General features: G+C 35.9%; 1 protein-coding gene across 2 annotated transcripts in view; it reads left to right on the forward strand.

The window, feature by feature from the left end:
• The window catches only part of CWC27 (CWC27 spliceosome associated cyclophilin), a 120,962-nt gene extending 98,575 nt beyond the window's left edge, over positions 1-22,387 (forward strand). For both annotated transcript variants that reach the window (XM_074856399.1, XM_074856400.1), the window contains 3 exons: positions 1,276-1,385; positions 4,137-4,240; positions 21,992-22,387. In XM_074856399.1, the coding sequence (XP_074712500.1) occupies positions 1,276-1,385; positions 4,137-4,240; positions 21,992-22,154 (377 nt within the window). In that variant the 3' untranslated portion in view covers positions 22,155-22,387. The remainder of the gene's footprint in view (positions 1-1,275; positions 1,386-4,136; positions 4,241-21,991) is intronic.
• The last annotated feature ends 287 nt before the right edge of the window (positions 22,388-22,674 follow it).

A 22,674-nucleotide genomic window follows, 5' to 3' on the forward strand; every position in this document is an offset into this window, starting at 1 on the left:
CTTTATCTTGCTGGTACCTGTAATACTCTGTTCTTCATTGTATCCAACATGTCAACTAGAAAACAGGAAAAAAACAGCTCTGAATGGTATTATGTAGGTTTGATTTTTTTCCCCTGGTATTCTTTAAATACATACATGCAATGTGTATATTAGGATAAAAAGGAAATAAGATATTTTATTTGTAGAAACATATAAACAAATATTTTATGTGTAGGTATACAATTACAAATGTATTTCCTCTTATTATGAAATGCTATGTTTATAAACTTTATAGAAAACTTTAGGTGAAAGAGAAATTTAGTTTGGGATCTGAAATTTTCTCTGTATAGCTGTCAGCAGTCATCTAAAAAAAACCGATACACGGTTTGATTTAGATTCACAGTTCATCAGGCTGTATATCCTGAAATTTCTTGAAACAATTTCCTCTATAAATATTCTCTGTTCATCAGTTGCAGTGGACATCTGGAGGTTTTATTCTTCTGTTCCGTATCAGGAATAACAATCCTGTAAATAAATTTCAAGTATACTAAATCAATATGTGAAATGTCTTAATGCTATTCAAGAGGAATAAAATGTGATAGTGTTGATCAATTTTCAAACTTGTCCTGTTTAATTGTTGGTTTGTCATGGCAGTGGATATTCTGCAGAGAAGAAACTCTTAAATACATAGGAGAGTAGCTGTTGACTAGTCCAGATATTACTTTTGTTATTACAGAGTTTTTTTCCTGATTGACGAGATGGACTCTGTTTAAAGTAAAAATGTTATGGGCTTTTTCCCTATTGCAAGATCAAAGAATTGATTTGTGGCTACTTCAGCCTACAAAACAGGAAGACTGTGAATTTGTCTATAGGCAATATTTGTTTATATTTGTCTACTCTGTAACAAATAGTCACAGAATATTAATACACATAATAGTTCAGCTGCTCCAGGAAAGATCTTCGGGAATGAAGGTAAAACTTGTTAGAGGAATTTCAACAATTTTCATTTCTCATCTTAACATGAGAGTTTTTATTTCCGTTACCCTGCTTTCCCTGGCTCCATAGTAAAATAAAATTGAAACAAAAATTTTTGAACTCATCATCTGCCCACTACAATGTTATGTTTTTCATTTCAGCAAGTAGCAAATCATTCTACTTGCTGAGAAAGCAGTAGAACTGAAACATTTTATGAAAATGTTTTGCTTAGTATTTGAGAAATCACAAGCGAGCTCCAAAATGATACTAAATCATAAAACCAAATTCAATTTGTTTAATCAAGTATGTTTCCTTATTCAGAGGAGGAACCTGCTCCAAACAGTGTTGTTGAAGAATACCTTCAGGAGAAGAGAAGATATGAAGACAAGCGGAAGCAGCAGCCAAAGAAAGGGGTGTCTCGTGAAGATCAGGTAATAGTTTGACAACCTGAGGAAAAAAATTTGAGAAAAAGTTCTGAAAATGTTTCTCTTCATTTGTGTAAAAATGAAGTTTTGAAATCCATTATGTTTCATTTTCCATTAAAAGAATCTTATTTGTAAAAGTGAGTATGTACTCCTTGATGCCCTGTTTTGATTACCCAGGTAGACAGGTAAGTGAAATTTCAATGTGTATTTGAAAGTGCTACCAGTTTAGTCAGTAAAATCATCCAAAAGGAGATGCTACCCATGAAGAAGTATCCTTGATTACATTTACAAGAGTTTGCATTTCTATACACTGCTTTCCTTGGCTCTGCATCCTGCCATAAGATAACATTGGGACAGAAGTTTGCATGCTTGGCCTCTGTCCAGACTGAGTTTTTTAACATTTAAAATTATGTTTTAAAGAGATTAAATTCATCCATACCTTTTGCTGTTGTGAAATGAACATAAATAGTTTTTAACTGTACTGTAAAGTAAAACCCTTTTTAAATGTGATGAAAATTATTTTTCAGAATTAGTTAGTATGTATGTAGCCATTAGTATGCAAATATGAACAAAGTAAAGACATAAATGTTTTTTCTAGAATAGGAAAGTTTGAATCTGTTAAATATATGAAACTGCATGTGAAGGGAAAATACCATTAACTTAAAATCTGTACAGTACATCAAACACATTGGTTTATAAGTGCATGGCAATTCAGCTGCGAAGATGTTCATATACAACTGTTGAAACTAGAAGAGATTGGAAACTTGAGGCTTAGTAACTTCAGAGGTTGACAAACCTTTTTACATGCAGCAAGCTGATTTAGCTCTAAACTAAGAAGTTTATGGAAACTTTGTATGTTCAAAAGCCCCTTAACTTTGAATCAAAGAGTACTAAAGCTCTGTTGGCGATGTGGACAAGGGACTTAAAACCACTTCTAATGAATTTCTATCAGCCCTCTCCTGGACATCATAGGAAAACAAGATGAGATGACAAGGATGTATATTTTAGTAGATCTTAATTTTTATTTATGTAACCCTGCTGGGAACTATTTAACAATAATTAATCAAGTTCTCTATAATGCATTTCACTTGTGGAGAGCCTCTTCTAACCTTGCATCCCTCCTATCTGGTCTTAAAGCCCAATACCATTTTCCATCCTCTGTACAAGAGTTAAAGAGGTGGAAAGGTATGTGTCTCCTTACAATACTAGGTATTGGAAGTCCTAACCTTATAATTCTACAGGGGCAATTTATAAAGTTATTTGATCCACAGTATGGCACCTAATCACTCACTGCAAAAACGCCTACTAAGATATTTTGAAATTATTTCTATCACCAGATCTGTTCACAGGAATGCTGGCACCATACACAAGACACAAGAATGTGGCTTTGGTTGGTCACAGTTTCATGTAAAAAAGGGTTAGTTTGTTTTCGACGGCGTAAGCAGAGATTTGCTGTCTCAGATGTTGCAAGTATGGGGTTTGTTTGCAGTAGTATGAAAAGCTATAGGACTTGAATCATTTGCAGGTCCAGATATCTTTGAAATTTTCCTCTCCCCCATCTTAAACAGAAGATTGAACAGAAAATAAGGAAAACAAATGCAAAAAGAACCTCCAAAACCTGCCTTTGGCAGTATTGAAGTATGTTTTTGAAAGAATTCAAAAGCCAGGAAACTCCTAAAGTTTAGATTGCTCCCAGAAGGAAATTTGATTCCAGTGAACGCTCCTGGTATTTCCTATTTCTGTTTTCTATTCTTGTTTAGTTTTTATTCTTTTAAATTTGAAAAACTTGACCAAACATAGCTAAACAGCCATACAGAGGTGTTTTACAACATAGGTGGCCAACCTATCACCTACAGATCAAATGTAGCCTGCCATTTAAATTCAGTCAAGTGCTTATTCCGTGATGCTTTCCTTTTCAGGAATGTCTCAAATATCAGCAAGAAATAAGCTTTGGGCTGTGCAAATTACTCTTACAGTCTGCCCTTTTTTTTGAAGAGTCCCCTCTTCCATCACAAGGCTCAGTCACCTAATTCTTGTATAATTAAAATCTCATTCCAGGTGATCAGAAACAAGAGCTGCAGTACGATCTTCAGGTGTCACCTGAGATTTGGTGACTTCATTGTAACTGAAAGATCAGGCAATGTCAGTTGCAGAATAAGATACCAAATATAAATCAGTATGAGCTTAATGTATGCAGCATAAGAACATGTATCTACAATTAGTTAAGCTGGTTCAATGTTTTTGAGTCAAAACCTTTGAATTTTTTTCCATGTCAGTACATAATTTAAAAGGTCAGCAATGTCAAGTATATAAATATCAATCAGACTGGGTCTTCAAAGCTTGAATGATCTGTAATTTATATAATGGATTGCTTTACAAGAAGAAAATAGCAGGTTCAAACAGTAAAATTTGTTCTCAGCAGTCAGTGTTGTTTAGTCAGCTGTTCTATTCTGTAAGTAGCCTCAAGTTTTTGTTCCTTAAATATGCATTTGGAATTCACTAGATGGCCAGACTCACACCTGTGGGGCACCATCCCCACTTCCTCTTTCTGTCTCAACATTGCTTGCCCACTCTCGCTTGTTCTCTCAATGGGCGTTCTCAATGCATTCTTGCTCTCTCGGGTCTCCCCTGCCCCCGACTGCCTCTCGCTCTCTCACTTGTTCCATTTCTCAAAATAATAGTTTGAAGAAGTTTTATATACCTGTTGTTGTGTATAAATATATATTAACTTCTCTAAAACCATGTATTTAATTTCAGACACTGGCACTGTTGGACCAGTTTAAATCAAAGTTAACCCAAGCAATTGAAGAAACTCCTGAAAATGAGGTTTCTGAACCTGAAGTAGATAATGATGAAGGATGGTGAGTTTTTTGGATTTGGATTTCTGGGTTTACTGCTGGAAATCGTACTGCACTAAGATAGTCTCACTGTTAAATGTAAATTTAAGGAATAGCAGAAACACCAAATCTGAGGACAGCTGCTGCGGCCGGAGTTAGCTACAATGTACTGGTTTATCACTCTGCAAAATAAGGCTGGAGAGTAGAAGACATTTTGCTTTGTGCAGTTGTAAGGCCTACTAAAAGCGTATTGGGTGTGTACGTATTTTGAAGACTGATGGATGAGATGAAGATAGACCGATAGACTCGTCTGAAATGTAGGGTGACCCCAAAGTAGCACTGGAATTGATAAAGCACTGCAGAAGTTATGACCTCAGTATCTCCCAGTCAAGGAAGCAACTTGTACTGTGTTGTCTCGTGTTCATCTTCCATCCGAAGAAAACCCACCTTAGGTAGGGGAGGGGATAAAAATCAGTATGATTTGAAGTGTGATCCTGAAGTCCTAGACTGCAAGCTGTTCGATGATAATAAAAATATCTGCATAAAATGACTAGGAAAAAAGAAAAAAAATGTTTTGTTAGGACAGATCATTTTCATAAGGCGAGCAGTATAGCTGATCTGATAAAATAGGCTGTCTCTGCCTACAACTTTTTCCTTAGTTGTGTGCATGTCATCACAGCTATAGCAAAACTACCACTGAAATAGAAACGTTAATAAGTTCTTGAAAGACAAGTGTTTTAAGACAACCAATATTTCTGTATCTCATATAACTTAAAATTATTGAGTGAAAATGTCAGGGGTACCCTTATGATCTTCCTAAAGGCTCCCTTCTTGGGAGAGGGAAACCAGTAGCATACCTGTCTTCCCCAAAATCTCCAAACTAGCACCAGTAAGTAACTAGACATGAAAAAAATTGAATTACAGTAAGGAAAATACATAAAATGTACGAACATGTACATTGGACACCCTTTTTAAATAGAAAATAAATGATGTATCTAAATGTGATTAAAGCATCCTGCATGTGTTTTGAGAGGAGTCAGACAAAACTGTAAGATAAACATGTTAATGAAGTTATTGTCAGATGAGAAGACAGGTAGCATTGGTAGGAAATGCAGACTGTCTAAATAACTTAGATATTTTTACCATCATTCTACAAAAAGATATGAATACTGAAGTGAGAAAAGACACCAAAAATAAGGCTGTGATTGAAGATAATATATGGAAGGAAAAATGTTTTTTACATCACATTTTTTTCCATATATTGATAAATGAAATTCTTCAGCTATCTGTTACACATCAAGTTAGAGTAAGCTATATTATAAAAATGTTTGGGTTTTATATATTGAATCAGAATATGTTAAGACTATTTGAACATGCATTCCATAAAAATAATAAAAAAAAATCATCGCCCATGAAAGGGAAGCTGAATTGCAAATTCTGAGACCAGTTATGTTGATGAGACTAAAATTTTAGATCGCTCTTAGATAATGTTTCTTGTCTGTATGATATACATAATGAATCATTGCATATATTTTAATTTAGGAAGATAAAGCTACATATGTTCTGCAAGTTTACCTTCACACCTTCTCACTCAAAAGTGAAAACCGAATCAAGCTGAGACCTCACAAGGAAAATTCTAGGATTTGCAAAAAAACTTCAGACACATGTACTGGCAGAAGGAGTACACTACTAGTATAGCACTTAGCGTAGAATTCTTGCACTTTATAAAACAGCATTTTTACATAAGTAGTGTGTAATGAGTGCATTGATTTTTTTCAGTGTTTCTTTGTAGGCATTAATGTAGTCTGCTTTTGTCTTAACAGATACCTTGGCATTTTCATCACTGAAAATATGCTTAAGTGTTACAAAGTAGGCTATTAAAAATCCTGTCATTCAAAACAACAGCAACTCAAATATTTTGCTTTTTATTTTACTGATTATATTCTTTATTTAATTTTTTTTTAAGGAAGAACTGAGCATTTCTCATAGCTTTCGTATCTAATCAAACCTTCTGTGTCTCATTATTTATTTATCAGACCTAAGAAGAATGGAACATGATATTTTAAAATATTTTAGAATAGAAATGCAGGTTAGGTTTCTGAAGTGTTTCTTTCTACTTTTAATGTTAATTCCATTATCTGGAAATACAACCTGGCTTTCTTTGCTTATGTTCTTTGGCTGTTTTAACAGATAAATCAAAACACAAACATCTTGGCTTTGGATTAATGTTTTTGAAACAATAGAGAAAATAATTTCCTAAATCTTTCCCCTTTCAGGATAACTCTTGTTACTAACTTGCTTTTATTTTTTCTCCTGTCACTATCTGCTTGCTTTTTCAAACCATGTACTCTTCCTTCATTACGTCTTTTCCTAGCTCAGGCTCTTTGAGGATGAAGGATAACATACAGCATAAATTTTGAGATCCTTGAATTTAAGTGATATTTTGATTTCCTTCTGAGCTACCACTATGCTGAGTTCTCCAAGAATTCTAGAACAGACTATTTCAGTTGGAAGGGGCTGACAGCAATCATCTAGTCCAACTGCCTGACCAATTCACGGCTGCCCAAGTTAAAGCATGTTATTAAGGGCATTGTCCAAATGCCTCTTAAACAGACAGACCTCCCTTATGCAGCCTTCCCATGAGTCTGAAGCACTGGTCTTCATGTCTGATATTTTCTTGTCACAGTAGTATAACCAGACTTCTATGAAGTCCAATCACTATCTTTTCTATTCCTTTTTGAGTAACTACTGCCACCTATTTGGCAGTAATCCTCTTTTCTGCAAGTAAAAGGGTTGCAATTTCAGATTATGAACTTGTATTTTTGTTCAGAAAATAATATTACATTCAGAATTGCACTAAAACGAAGCCTTAGAATAATATGAAACTACATAATACACTACTAATTAACATCATGTTATTAATTTTACAGTACAGTAGATGTGCATGTTAACTTTACAGACAGATGAGACAGTATTTACAATAATTTACTTTGAAGCTAAATAAATTGTAAAAGGTACGTGTTACACAAATTGGCTATAAACACATACAACATTAACAAAGCAATTAAGTCTTCTAAAAGCTATTAATGATTGTTAGAATCACTTGGAAAGTTAAATTTCTTATTATGGGATCAGGGTTTACTTTTCAGTGTCTTTGTGGTGGAAAATTTGAGATAACTATAATGATTTTACAGTTTTAAATTCTTTCTTAAGAATCTACTCCAATCTACTCCGCAGAAGACAATAATTCTACTTTATTTGATGTTTATTAAATATAACTAGTGTGTGGCATATGCCTATATGATGTGCACAAATTGTGTGATTCCTCCAGGCCATTTTGTAGGTCATGGCTGCTGTTTTTATGGGAAGTGAAAGCTTGCCAGCATGCTTTGCTCTACTGTCAGGGTATGTTATCTGAGGTAAAATGATTGCTTCTAAGACATTTTTATGTGTCCGCATGAGTGGCCACACATTGAGGTATAATTTTCATTTTCTGTCAAGATAGAAACCATTACCAATTTGTTATGTTTTCTTTTATTTGGCAAACTTCTCTCTGCATATTTGGCTGAGCTGCTGTATTGGCATGGAGCATAGCAGACATTTGGGCACTTTTCAGCAGCATTCTACTTTTTATGCAAGAAAAGAAGAAGAAATATGACTCTATTGTAAATAGTGTGTTTGATAATTATTACCAGATTTTACTGTCTAAGAAGGCATCTGAGGAAGTGTTGTGCAGAAAGCTGAAGAGAAATGCATAATACTAAGTTTTAACATGAAATACCAGAATCTTTGCTGAGACATTCTATTGCAAAGTCTACTGCTATGTGAGAACAATTATATGTATGTCTGCAGCAATCAGAATCCAATTTCCCCTACAGAATTCAAAAGTATCAGAATAAACATGGTATGTACTTCCAGAAATGGTGCTCATAACAATAAAAATGTCTGCAAAGAAGTAGATGAACACATTTTTACAGCATCTCGGTACCTAAGGAAGACACGCTTGATCCTAGTTCTTCCATTATTGTCCCTGCGGTTCCAGATTGAGAACTATTGCTTATGGTTTTCTTTTAATGATTTGTCAGATGTCTTCAGTACCATTTGATCACTAGTTGTTCTTCATTTGTTTACAGTCCAAATAAGAAAGAGTCAGATGCATGACTTCATTCTTCTCTTTAACAAAGGTACAGAGTGCAGCAGAGGTAGGTCAAGATGATCTGACAGAACTCAGTCGCTTATTCTGGGCTTAAAGTCTTACCAAAGAAGCCTTTTCCCCAGAATGTAGATAAGATCCAACACAGTGGTAGTGAGGTTTCCAAATACGACCAAATACGTCACAGCAGAAGACCCAGCTGGAATAGTTCATCTACTTGGTACCTCCCATATGGATTACTGGATAGGCCTGAATTTGAAAGTGAAAACAGTGCACAGGCTACACTTTATACAAAGCACTGCTTCTCCTCATGTTTAGGATTTGGACTGCTTATACATATAGTTGCATGCATGTGACACCCAGTCTGGTTGTAGTGCCACTTCAGGGCTCAAACAGTTGCAGCTATAGAGACCCCAGATTTCAGTCCAGAAAGTGTTATGGCCACTGTAGATAACGAAACTGATGATGCCGATCCTGTGAACACGACATAAAATACTTTCCATAGAGGGAATCCAGCTATGGGAGAAAAAAATACAGATGCAATCAAGTAATATTCAAAGATTGATTGCTTTAATTAATCTGTGCAACATATCCCTCTTCAAAGAGGATAAGAGGATGCTGAAACACCCTCCCATCAAGTAATTCTGAGAGTTCTGAGTGGTTCATCTCTCTTTCAAAGCATGAATTCTGAGACTAGATACAACACTCAGTTAAGTCTTTGTCAGTGTTGAGTGGAAAGATTACTTTATTTGTCATTTTTTCTTTCATGCCTGGTTTCCAATCCCTTCTAAGCCACAAATCTTTTCCTACTGACCGGTTGCCTAACCTAGGTCTGTCCTTGTACCCATGCTGTTGATTGCTCTTACTGAAATTCAGTCATTACACTTTTTGAATTGTATCCTCTTTTTCATCCTACTACTCCTGTTTGCCAAAATCACATAAATTCTAAATACTCCAATAAACTTTCAAAACACTTGCTCACAAAACTTCATAATATACAAGTGTCCTGTAATTATATTCTTCTCCAGTAAAGTCGTAGTGGAAGTGAACTAACCAGCCCTACAACCACATTAATCTTTTCACTTTTACATTTAACTATGGCTATCTGCTCCTAAAAATAGGGCTCTCCAGCTGAATTTTTACCAGCCTTACATCCTTATGAAGTGTAAGAAATATATATATCTACACATTTCCAGATGGAATATTAGTCTTTGTGGGAGGACCAGATTCTCTGCTATGAAAATCGACCTGTCATATCCTTAACCAAAATTCTGGACTACCTTCTGCTCTTCTTTCTCTGCTCTTTGAAAACAAGCAGAGACTTCCTGAAACTGCTAGATTTATTGACATACTGAAGTATGTCTATTCCTATGAGAAATTTTACAATCCTGACAATTTTTGAGCTGATAGAATTTTCTGCACAAAAAAACGCACCATTTTTCTTCTTTAAAGCTCACCTAAGTTGCCAAGTCAACATCATATTTTTATGAAGGCTCACCATTGTTTGTGCATCCTCACAGATAAAATGCATGAGGAAGTTTACAAACCATCTCCAGTACCATTCTTGAATCTAAAGCTTAACTGTCATGATCAAGTAACCCAAAACTCAAAAGGAGCAGCACTCCATACCACTAAAAAAACAAATACACTGAGCCAGTCAAGATAACAAGTACCTTATAAAATCTGGATGTCACATAGGCTAGCAAATAACGGTGATTTTTTTTTGTGGATTGATTGAAAAGATATGCCCATCCATTCACTACTAAACAAACCAAGTTCTTAGTTGAAGTACATAATAGCTAATAGGCAGCAAATACTAGAAGAGCACCAGAAAGTATTCGTATATGAAGATTACATTAGGCAGTATTCTGTTCTTGCTTGAAAACTGTTTCTGTGGTGGTAATCTTGAGTCCTGGTAAGTATGGTTTTACATTATTGTTACTACTTCAGTTTGGATTTGATGAAAGATGCCAAATTAATCCTGCTGGACCTTCAATTTGAGTAGAAACTGGAGTATTAACATGTGAAAGCTATTCATTACCAGATGAACATGATTATGTGAAGTGCATTTCAACTATTGTTGCCACTAGGGAAGCAGCCAAAGTTTGTATGATCCTCAGTAGAGGGGTTTGGTCTATTACTAATCCCATCAATACACCAGTCAGGTCTGCAAGTAGACTTTTCAGTTGATTTTAGAGTTTGTGTTAGAGTGGAGCCCAATAATTTTTCCTTCATTCTGCACCCAGCTAGAAGTTCAGAATTTCTTCTCGATTCAGATCTCGTCACTGGCCTCTGTCTGCTCAGTAATGCACTCAACAGCCATTTAGAATTTGACTGTGACTGCCAGCATTCTACATAGTTTATTTAGTTAATAGCACATGATGCCAGCGCTTCGTAAGTGAACCACTGCACCTGGATGAAATGTAAGGTGTTGGATGTGAACTACAAATCTTCTTAATCTTTAGAAGAGATCAACTTTTTCCTCCCCCATGGAACACTATCATCTCTGTAACTAAGCGACAAACATAAATGAGACAGTCACTTAAGTATTTTGGGAGGATGTCTAGACTCTGAAACTTACACTTCCTTTTTATATGAAGTAATATAAATCCATTCAGCTTTCAGATATACTGTGGGACAAGAAAGAATGAGTAAAATGAGAATTTGGAATGAGGTGGTGTTTTTTCATGTGGTTTTTCAGTTTTTAAATTCTTATGGTTAGCTACCTTTATTGAGTCTGAGCTATTCTAAATGTTGGTTAATTTGAGGGCTAGGAAAAATAGGCATTTTTTAAAATCAAAGTGAATAAGTCAATGCTTGAAAATACCTTTCTACTCACAGTCAAAAGTTTGTTGTGAAAGTTATGTGAGTAAAGGTCTTCCATCTCAAACAAAAGGGCGTTTCAGATCTTGCTTAATAGATTGTTTCATGTGCATGTTATGTAATTACTAATGTTGGCATGACTATTGTCATCTTACTTATTTGTGGCAAACCTCATTTAAGATGAGGATTAAAAACAATTGAAGTGGGAATTTAATACCACTGTTCACATACACTGTTAAAATCTCGTGGCTCATAGAAGGCTTTTAAAGATATCTTCTTCTTGGTCACAACATACTGTTTTGGTTTGCACAGTGATGCTTTGCATAGATCTGATCACCTGATTATACCAGAAAATAAAGGGAATGGGTCTGGTTTTATTAATTTATTGCTTATGTGAGCAATTAAATATGTTAAATATTGTTAAATATTTTAAATATTGTGACAACATTGGATGCTCATGCCAGGCCCTTTCTGCCAGGACGTTCATTGCCATTTGACTGTATAAATTTTTACCCAGTTTATACAGAGAGTTATATTTTACTCCGGAACAAACAATAAATCTGTATATTCAGTGAGGGCATTCTCTATCCTACATCAATAGTTATGTCTTTATCTTCTTTTAAAAATGTTTTTGTTGATAGTACAAGGAAGACTTCTCTCAGAATATTTAGCATTGGTTTCCATGAGAAATCTGGTGCCTAAGGAGTGAGAAGACACAGTATTTCATTTATTTTATATTCTTCTAGTAAAAGGATTTGTGGCTGAGGGAGATAGAATTGGGTCTAAAAAAAAAAAGTATCAAGGCACCACCTTTCCGATGTGTGTTGTAGAGAGTAGGCTACAATTGGTTTGGGTTTGGTTTTTTTTTTTAATTGAAATAGCAATTTCAGAATCAGGTAAATGTTGAAGTTAGCCAGACTGGGTTTATATTGCAAGATTTCATTTATACTAAGAACTAAATCATGATGCACACTGTATCTACTCCGCATAAGTTTGATGTCTTACACATTTTATTTCAAGGATTTCCTATTTAATACAGCATCTACTATTAAACTTTGCATAGTGAAATTCTTCTGGATAAACACCTAAAAATATTGGTTATATTTCTTTCATAAACCTACCTTTATACATATTTTCTAAAATGCAGTCTCTTTCTTTGCTATAATACCTCAGACTGAGGATTATGAAATATGGCTTCCTCAAGATTAGCACCAGTCTCTGCAGATTCAGTTGCAGAAGCTTAACTGTGACAAACACAGTAAGCTCCTGAAACCTAAGTAGCAGTCTTTTTCGCAGGCCGGTGCTAGTTTGGGGAATGGAAGAAAAAGTGTCTGTGGTAATTTATGCCAGTGAGGCACAAAGATGGATTAAAGCCATGTTTGCTCCCCTCCTCCCGTCCAGACTTGAGCCAACGTTCTTCCACTAGTCCGGAAAAACTGGCTCTATATTAGGTCTCTCCTGCTAAGGCCATTGATTTACCCAACTACATTTTTAAAAAGTTGACAAAATACTTACTTGATTGTTACAAAGGATAAATGAATGCCAGAGGTCTGTATTAAAAACACATTGGAAAGAGGGGTTTCTTTTCTGTTTGGCAAAAAATAAGTATTTGTTTGGGTTCTAGTATTCCCACTGACATTTAAAGGAAGAAAGAAAAAACCCCAAACCTTCTGTAAATATTTTCTTTTTTTCTCTCCACCTTCACCCCTCTTCTGCTAGAATGTAGTCAGACCTTGATATGTAGATGCTAGCTGCTAGCCCACTGCTTCAGTCAGTAATTTTGTATTAACGAATTGTTCTTCTGCTGAAGTTGTGTATTTATTGCTTCTAGCTGTTCAGCGTGCCTGAGAAACTCAGAGCACTTGGTGTGGGTTTTTTGTTTGTTTATTTTTTGGTAATTCCTCCATGTCTAAGTTTATTTGGACTAGGCAGCTGGGGCCTGGAATCAACTACTGTTTGACTTAAATTCAGAGATGATCCATGCTTTACTCAAGGGATATCTAGTATTACATTTACTGTCTGGAAATCTTACATTTTATTTATTGCCAGCAAACCTAGTGAAGAATGAAGAAATAATCTTCTAAATCTTTAATAGGCTAGCTTAAGCTTCCTGTGTATTTACACACCTTTTCAAGCACCCCAACTTCATCTCATTCAATGACATGTTTAAACAGTAAGGATTTGGACGTATTCAAAGTGGGGAGAGAAAGGGTCAAAAGAAAAGGGAGAGTATCCAGAGAATGTTGAATGTTATGAAAATCTGAGTATTTTTGTGCTAGAAATGCTCTCTTCTCTTTCCCCTCACTCCAACTCTGTGCTCTGGTGATACAATACTCTCTGTGTTAACTTGGGGAGGCAGTTTGCTGGCTTTTAGAGTATTGTACAAGCTATCACCAGAGACAGGGTGCTACACTGGATGGATCATTGGTCTATTCTGGTATGGTTGTTCCCACGCCCTTATAGTAACTGCTTTGTAAAGTTTTTCTACACTGGTACACTGTCTGGAACAACATCTGGAGTTTGCATTATAATCATCCATACCAGTTCACCATGAGCAGCTGTCTATTTAAAGCACCCAGTTTCTTTCATCAAACTACTTAATATTTTTGTGAAGGGGAAAAGCATATAGTGTAAATATACTATATATGAATTGTTACTGAACAGACGCAATATAGAAATAGGATAACTGAATTTTTAATAGAAAAATATTTATTGCTTAAAATCGTAAGTCATCACAGTTATACATATTTCTAATTTTGATACTATGAGAACTAATCACATTTTCCCCTAGTGCTTTGATTATCTTTTGAATTGGATGAGGTTTTTCATAGTTAAGTTGATTTTTCCCTTTCTCTTTGAAGGTTACTTACAACTAAATCTTTCAAGAGAAAAATAATGCTTAGTACTATCTTGAACAATGAAAGGATACTCTGTTACATTTGATCTTCACCAAGAATAGTTTACTTTATTGTTAGCTTTGAAAAAAATGAGGTATCTTGGGTTTTTTCAACCTGAATATCCCATACTTAGTGAAACTATTAGTTTCTTATTACTTTTGCAGTGAATGTTGGGTAAAACTGAATATATAGCATTCTAATAGAATATCTCAAAGTAGCATGTTAGAAATACCTGCAGAAGTTCTGTTCTGATCGTTTGATCGTGCTGTAGGCCTACAGCAAGAGAAAATGTAAACAATTCATTCTCTGGCCTATGGAGGACCCACAACTTGCTGGTTATTCTGAAGAGGTTAAATCAATTTCTTCATCCTCCAGTACTTGTAATACAATTTCAGAGGGCTAGTCAAAGTAAACAGAGTGTACAGTCTGACTTTGTATAGTATTTTTAAAAGCATATTTTTATCAGGATTTCCTTGCTTAGGATGGGGAAAATTTTTGCTCTGTGCAAGAGCAGCGGTAATATGTTACGTCCATTATAAACATCCAAATACTGAAATATTATAGGCTAATGGTACTCTGTTCATCCTAAAGCTAGAAAATACTGCTTTGGGGTCTTGCAGAAATAAAATTAACCACAGGAGAGTGCTTGAAGGTGGAGGAATTTATAGCACTAGTGAAATGTTAAATTTCAGTCTAAAATCTGTGATCTGTACCATATTCACTAATATTGATTGAAACAGTATTATTTTGATGTAGAATTAAATACTCTAATCTGTGAAGTTGACTGTAATATGGCAAATATCTGTATTTATAGCAATTTTCTCAATACCCTTCTAAGCATTTTTTTTATATTAGAAACTTCTGTGGAATAACTAATGATTTGAGTTTGGCGAGACCTGAATAGCAAATCTTATTTCTCTGTTTAAATAGCAAGTCAATAAATTTGAAAAATAAAAGGTTTTATGAAAGCATAAAAAATTGGAGGCACAAGTGGTCTGATCATTAGGAAAGGAGATGGGGAAAGAGGAACAAAGGAATGTGGAATGGTGGAAACAAGCAGTGAAACAAGAAAGAGTGAAATCTGTTAGCAGTAACAATCACTGCAGAAACCTGTGACCACAGATTATTACTAGGAGGCATTATAAACTTCCTTAAAGTGAAATCAAACCCAGTTTGGTAAACTAGGTTGAAGCAGGAATAGTGTGTGATGCCGTGGAAGGTTTAAATACCAAGTGCTGCAGAAGAGTGCAGACTTTCATAGGTAATTTAGCACAGCTCCGATACCATGAGGTAATGAGACAAAACATACTCAAGGAATCTTGTTTCCTGCACGCATCTTTTTTGTGGTAGCAGCGGCTGTGTGAAACTGACAATTAAAAAGTTGAATCCAGGTTTGAGACACTGTCTATAGCATTACTTAAGCTATGAACCCTCATTGCTATAAGAATCAGAACCTACTTGAAGTACTTGGGAAAGAATTATTTTTCTTTTCATGATCTCTAAGAGAGAAAAACTTGGATTACAGGACTCCTTAGCATGAAAAGAGAGATGATGGGTTATCTCTTACACAAAAAGAAAAAGCTGGATGGTGAGATAGGGCAAACAGAAACCAGGGAATTGCCTGCAAGAGTTGGGTTGCACAGAGCGCTTAGTGATGGTTGCAGGTGTCATTAGAGACATAAACATATTTCCTCTCTCCTGCTGCACTGTGTTTACAAAATTATTTGTAAAGCTCTTGGACACTGATGCAAGGAATGGTGACAGCAGCCTGAGCCAGGATGCTTGTTTTGGTTGTAGCATCTCATTTCGGGAAAAAGGTGGAAATGGGATTAGATGATATTAACATATTTCCTCCTTCAAAATTCCTATTGGTTTATGGTTTTGTCATTCTTTTTGTCTTGTTTGTACTCTTGTTCTCTTGTCTTGATTCAAAAGTTTTGCTTGTTATCAATTGTTATTTGACATTTTTCTTCATTTTATTTACATTTTGTTCAGTCTCTTTTTCTCTGTTTTTGTTTCTCATTCCTGTGCTTTTTTCAGTCTTTACCTTCTTCAATTTATTTTTCTTTTTGGTCTCTCAACTGTCTCTCAGTGTTTCTCAACTGTTTCTCATCTTCTTGTGCCACCCACTACTCTGCTGAAAGTGAAAAGAGTGCCAGTGAGTTCATTCTTCCAGAACAGCCAAGATTTTTTTTTCCTTGGGAGAGAGATCTCATTTGCTTTGATCTGTGGATTCATTCATCTGTTTACACGATCTACATTTCTGTCCACTGCCTGCATATCATGAGGGTGATGGGAGGAAAGTGTTATCATGTTTCCTACATTAATGCTTATAGTTTGTATACACGTTCACAATATTTGAAGGAAAATATTAATTGCAAATAGAATATAGTTTAAGGAAAGCAGTAGTGCTTGAATACCTCTCATTTTTCTTTTAAGTATATGGTACATTGTTAATAATTGAGAAAAGTAGGTAGCATATTACTTGCAAGCAATGTTGAACTCAGAAACAAATGGTAGTACTAATAGTTATGGTCCATATTGCTCGCTCTTTCTTTTTTAGACAGCCTCTACAACACAAGAAGCAGCACTGAATTTCTTGACACAGATACTTACTCCTAGTTTGTTCATTTTAAGCATCCTGATGGAGAGAAACAATAACTTTCATAAAACGTAGCAATAATTTGCAAAATTCTGATATTGTAAATTTTATAGCAATGTGATTAGTTGCTTAATTAATTTAATCTGCATTTAGAAGCAATATGTAATTTTTGCCTATGTTTTGAGCACCAGTTTAAATGTACTGTCTGTAAATAGTGCATTTTTAGTAACATACAGTTCTGCATCTTGAAAGTGAAAAGCTGTGTGTTACTTTTTCTTGGTGCCTACTGATTGCAGAAACAAAGGATATATTGCTAGCTGACACGTTTTATGCAGGCACCTCCAAATGAATCCTGGCTAAAACTGCCTAAGAAGTTACTGCCTCTGTCAAAAGCCACTACTCTCACAACACAGTTGGCAGAACATAACTTTTGTCCGCACCTGTTGATTTATGGCAAAGCTCAGCTGTTGAAAGTGCTGACATAGGTGAGTGCAAGATAACATCCCAGGCTCTCCACTGAAGTAAGTGATGGAGGCACTGGAGGGCATGCTGTGTAGAGTCACTTGTGCAAGGAAGGTTGATTGGGCAACAAGTGAGCTGGTAAGAGCCAACAGCTGTGTCAGTTTGAAGCAAGAGTGGAATTAAGCAGTGCAGGTTTGCACCTTCATTCAGTTAGTATAAAAATCACTGATGCATGCAGTGCATTTGTACCTGGAGATCTGAGCTTCATCACTAGTGCAAAAGCGTAGTGCTTCCTTGCTCTTGCTGGGATTCAAAATGATTCAGTTCACTGACTGCCACTTCAGTTTCTCCCAAAGGGCTGTTCTCAAAAGGCCAGAGCTGTTATGATACCAGACTTCTGTTTATGCTACACTTAAGATGACTGCCACCTGTCAGCAGCTGGCATGTAGTTCAGACCCAGTGTCAAAATCAGAGGGATGGCTGTATATCATATCTTTTCTTAGAAGTACCATCTCACTAGAGTAGTCCAAAAGAACATGATCTGTCTCCTGAATAAACTGCCTGGAGATCACTGTGTAGGTGGGGTTCATTTTTAGATGCACAGCTGGCAAATGTAGTGTTGCCTATGGTAGACTATTGGACACACAGTTTAATCATACTGTAATAGTTATTGAATGCTTTCTGGTGTGGTAAAGTTTCTTTTTGAGCTTCAGTTGCAGCCAACATTCTCCCACTTGTTACCTCCTAGAAGGTAAGCATACTGATCACCAAGGTAATGTATTAGTTAACCAGAGCTTAAAGACATATAGGAGCTACTCTGCTAGAAACTGTAAAGCAGCAGTCTTGTTTGCTGACTGTTGCAAAAATTGTTATCTGAGAATATCACTGGGCCAGGAAGGCATCCACGTACCTTTGAAATCCTGTGCTGTCTCTGAAACCATCTTAAATGAATTCAGGTATTTCAGTCTAATGTTTCAAGACCTTTCATTTTTGGAATACAGAAGAGAGCCAACTGCTGAATGTCCTTTAGTAACACTGAAGGAAAGAAATGCAGCACAGCAGAACAGCTGTTCCCCCATTACGTGGGATAAAAGAACGGTTAAACTGTAGGATGCTGTAATCTGGCTGGGGTAAAAATCAGCCCTCTCTAGCAATAAATCCGTGCTAAGATAACTGGTTCTGATTTGCAGCACTATCTTAATAAAGAGTTGGCTATTCTAAAGATAGTCAACAATTTGCACATGTAGATACAAAATCATCAGTTTTGGCAAGCTGTTTTATTAAAACATGTTTTGAGCAGAAAAAACTAAGCTGCAGAACTTTTTTTTTTCTTTTGGTTTTTGCATAGGAGAACTTGCAACCTTTCATCCTTTAAATTTTGGAAGAAGAAGTGTGTCTTAGAGTTGTATCTCTCACTCATTTAAAATAAATTGTCACCAAGTGGTGATAAGCACAAGTTAATAGGTTCCCAAAGACCAGAAATGAAGAGATAAAGTTAGAGCTTTCAGTGCAGTGACTGCAGAAGCATGACTGGACAGCCAGCTCCACACTGAACCCAGGATCTTGTAGAAGGGAATAGAGCTATAAACAGAACAAAAGAAAAGTCTCATGCAGCCTGTATTTGTGGAATTGCAGCCCTAACTCCACACTTGGAAAATTATGCAAGCGCAAACTTCTGTTGGAGAAGCCTGAGTAAGATTACTGTAAATTCAAATAATTTGTATAGAAATAATTATTAAACACTTCCCATGTTCTTTAAAAAAGAAAGCAATGTTAATTGTTTTTGGAAAATAGTATTGTGATTTACCATTTACAAAGATGCAAAACAGTCTACCTGTGAAGATGTGTGACTTGCAAAACATATGCTTAAGTTCACATCAGGAAAATATTTTTTAAAATCTTCACTGTAGACTATGTTTATTTTGCTTTACCTATGAGATGCTGCATCTGAAATTGATTCTGGAATATCAGAGAGTTTCTTAATATTGGCTTATTTTCGGTCACAGCTGGGAACACCTCAGTGGAAAGTTATGAATAAGAGTCAGAGACTGTGACTTCTTTCAGCTCTTGGAGAGAAGTAAACATTGCTTAGTCTGAATCTGCGGCATCTAATTTGCAAACTACCTGGGACACAGTATGGCCTGACCCAAGAATTAGAGATGTATTTATTTTTAATTCCTATTAGTTGTATCCTGCAAGTGTACTGTGACGTTCTTTGAAAACCCAAGTTGATGAAATGGCTAAGGGTGACTACACTTCTACATACACTCATGTAACACACTCTGAAACCACTCACGGAGGGATGATTCCATCCCTTTAGGCCTATATTTTAGTTCAGACTAGAATAGTGTGATTTGGTATGTCTTCTTAAAAAAATATTCAGATGCTCATGTTTAATAAGTTGAGAAGAATATGACAAATTCAGAAAACATGTTAACTAAAATAAATTACTTCAGTCCCTCCACTGTGAGACAATGTTTTTATAATTAAACTACAAATACGCAATCGTGAATCACTCTGATGGTACATTATGTTATTCTGAATTGTAGATATGACTAAAATACATTTTGGTGTTAGTAGTGTGTACAGGGTTATAAACTCCTCAAGTTTTATACGCTGGAAACAACTCTTAAGTATTTCCATAGGACAGGGTAAAATGCAGGCATGCTGACAGTGCTGTACAATAAGAGATTCATGAAACCCACATGTCAAGAATCAATTGTGATGAAAAGTCTCAATTTTTGTTTTTAAAACTTTTTTAAAAGCATTCAAACAGATCCCATACAGTCTATAGCTTTGAATTTTGTCTGGTTTCTTTAATAGTACTATATTGTAATCTGCAGTAACTGAGCTGGTTCTCACTCCCTTTCTTTATGTATGGAGATTTGCACTAGAGCTCTTTGAAAAACCTGTTTAATGTAGGACCTCTTACATGTTGCAAGAGACTGATAAAGCAGTATTTTATTGGACACAAAACTTTCATTCTGATACTGACTTTTTTTTCTTGGATTTTCTGTCAAAAAGACTGTAGACAAAAGACATCTAATGCTGTAAAGACTGATATGCTTAGATTTAGTTATAGTTATTATTTTAAGTTGTCCCATCAAAGTCAAAGACATTTTTGCAATTGATTAATACAGAATCCAAATGTAAATGGGGTTTTTACCTAGGTTTGTTTTCAATGAAAAATCTTTTAATTTCATATTGGGTTTTTTTTTAACTGAACATAGGAACTTTATACTTGTTCTCCTGGTTCATAAGTAGCAGCTTTACTATGACTATATTCAAAAGTCTTGCTAACATGTCAGTAAAGATCAACAGGTTTACAGTCAGTCAACTTGTAAGCATCTTTGGTTTAGTTTTCTTCTTTTCCTCCCACCTCTCTTTTTCTTTAAGTAGAATAAATAATTTATCTTTTTGTTTAAGATTTTGTTTGTCCAAACTGAAACTCGTAGTTTTCTGACAGCTTCTGTATTAATTCTCACCTCAGTAACACCTTCTAATAAGGCCATAGTTGATAAGCTTCAGACTTTTGTGCCACTGACTACAGCTAACAAACCACTTTTGACTCCAGGTTATCATGGAATCATAGAATAGTTTGCATTGGAAGAGACATTTAAAGGTCATCTAGTCCAACCCCCGTGCCATGGGCAGGGACGTCTTCAACTAGTCCAGGTTGCTCAGAGCCCTGTCCAACCTGGCCTTGAATGTTTCCAGGGATGGGGCATCTACTACCTCTTTGGGAAACCTGTCCCAGTGTTTCACCACCCCCATCATAAAAAATTTCTTCCTTGTATCTAGTCTAAATCTACCCTCTTTTGATTTAAAACCATTACGCCTTGTCTTATCGCTACAGGCTCTGGTCTGTCCCCATCTTTCTTCTAAGCCCCTTTTAAGTATTGAAAGGCCTCTATAAGGTCTCCCTGGAGCCTTCTCTTCTCCAGGCTGAACAACCCCAACTCTCTCACCCTGTCCTCACAGGAGAGGTGTTCCATCCCTCTGATCATTTTCGTGGCCTCCTCTGGACCTGCTCCAACAGGTCCCTGTCTTTCCTGTGCTGAGGACTCCAGAGCTGGACACAGTACTCCTGGTGGGGTTTGACCAGAGTGGAGTAGAGGGGCAGAATCACCACCCTTGACCTGCTGGCCACACTTCTTTTGATGCTTCCTGAGGTTCACATGGGCCCACTTCTCAAGCTTGTAATGGTGATGTTTTCTGATTACTGGCATTTGCTGAAATGGGGAAATACCTAATTGGGGGGAAATTTCTAATCAGTGGTAAAAAAAACGTTGGATGAACAAAGCATTAGTTTAGTCTGGTATTCAAAGAATTAAAGCATGATCTGAACCAAGTGAAGGTGGAGTAGCAGGATGTGAGTCATTCCCTTTTTGATCTTCTGTGTACCTTCTTCAAGCATTTTCCATGCAAGCTCTTGCCCCCTTTTGTAAAACCCTAATAGTTAAAGGAAGTCCAAAGTGACTAATAGGAAACCTTGAGAAACACTCCCTATTCCTGGGAGAATTATTCAGTACATTTGGGAAGATATGTAAATAGAAGACAAGAGAGTTCAGTACATGAAATAAAATCCAGCAGAACAAACTCTAGCTGTATTTTTTGAAATGGGTCTTCACAAAAGTGGTTACCCTATAACATCAGCGTCTATTAAGAAAGAAAAAAACAACCAAACAAAAACAACAAAAGAACCCCACCAGAACTTGTATATTTTTTGCTATGCACAAAAATAAGTTACTGTGCTAAAATCTTGCCATGCATGTCATAATTACAAATACTAATTTTCTGTTCTTTTGCTGAGTTTGAGCTATGTTTTATTTTTGTAGGATGTCACATGTACTTCAGTTTGAAGATAGAAGCAGAAAGGTGAAAGATGCAAGCATGCAGGATGAAGACACTTTTGAGATCTATGATCCACGGAATCCTGTAACTAAGAGAAGAAGAGAAGAAAGCAAGAAGATAATGAGAGAAAAAAAGGAAAGGAGATAAAAAGAATGTAAAGCTGCCTTGAAAGTGACTGCAATAAAGCACTGGCTCTTTTGTAAGCTGTAGTTCCTAAAAATATCACTGGACAAGTGTGAAAAGGAATCTCTCAAGAACCTGTCCTGCAGTTTTGAAGCAGAGCTATCATTTGTTTCTTAAGTTGTGCCGTCAAGTACATTCATTATCCAACCTCTCTAAAGGTTTTTAGAATTATATATTTAGTAAAACAGCTGACCTGACTTTTGTCTGTACTTCAATTACAATGTCACCATCCTGGTTTAATCAACATATGGTAATCAAAAAGTTTTCAGCATAATGAATGAGAATTTGTCCAATAAGGATGAAATTAGAAGATAGAAACCCCATTTGCAGCCTTTTTTTTTTTTCTGAAAGTATAATTTTAATTATTTTTATTATTTTTTGAAAAGGCATATAAACATTGCAGCAGTAAACACTGCCTGCCTGAACCACTCTGTTGCAGAGTTAAGGGTGATGCAGTGACAGAACTCCTTAGAATGGTTCCAGC

This window comes from Strix uralensis, chromosome Z (genome assembly GCF_047716275.1).
Source record: "Strix uralensis isolate ZFMK-TIS-50842 chromosome Z, bStrUra1, whole genome shotgun sequence".
Taxonomy (NCBI): Eukaryota; Metazoa; Chordata; class Aves; order Strigiformes; family Strigidae; genus Strix; species Strix uralensis.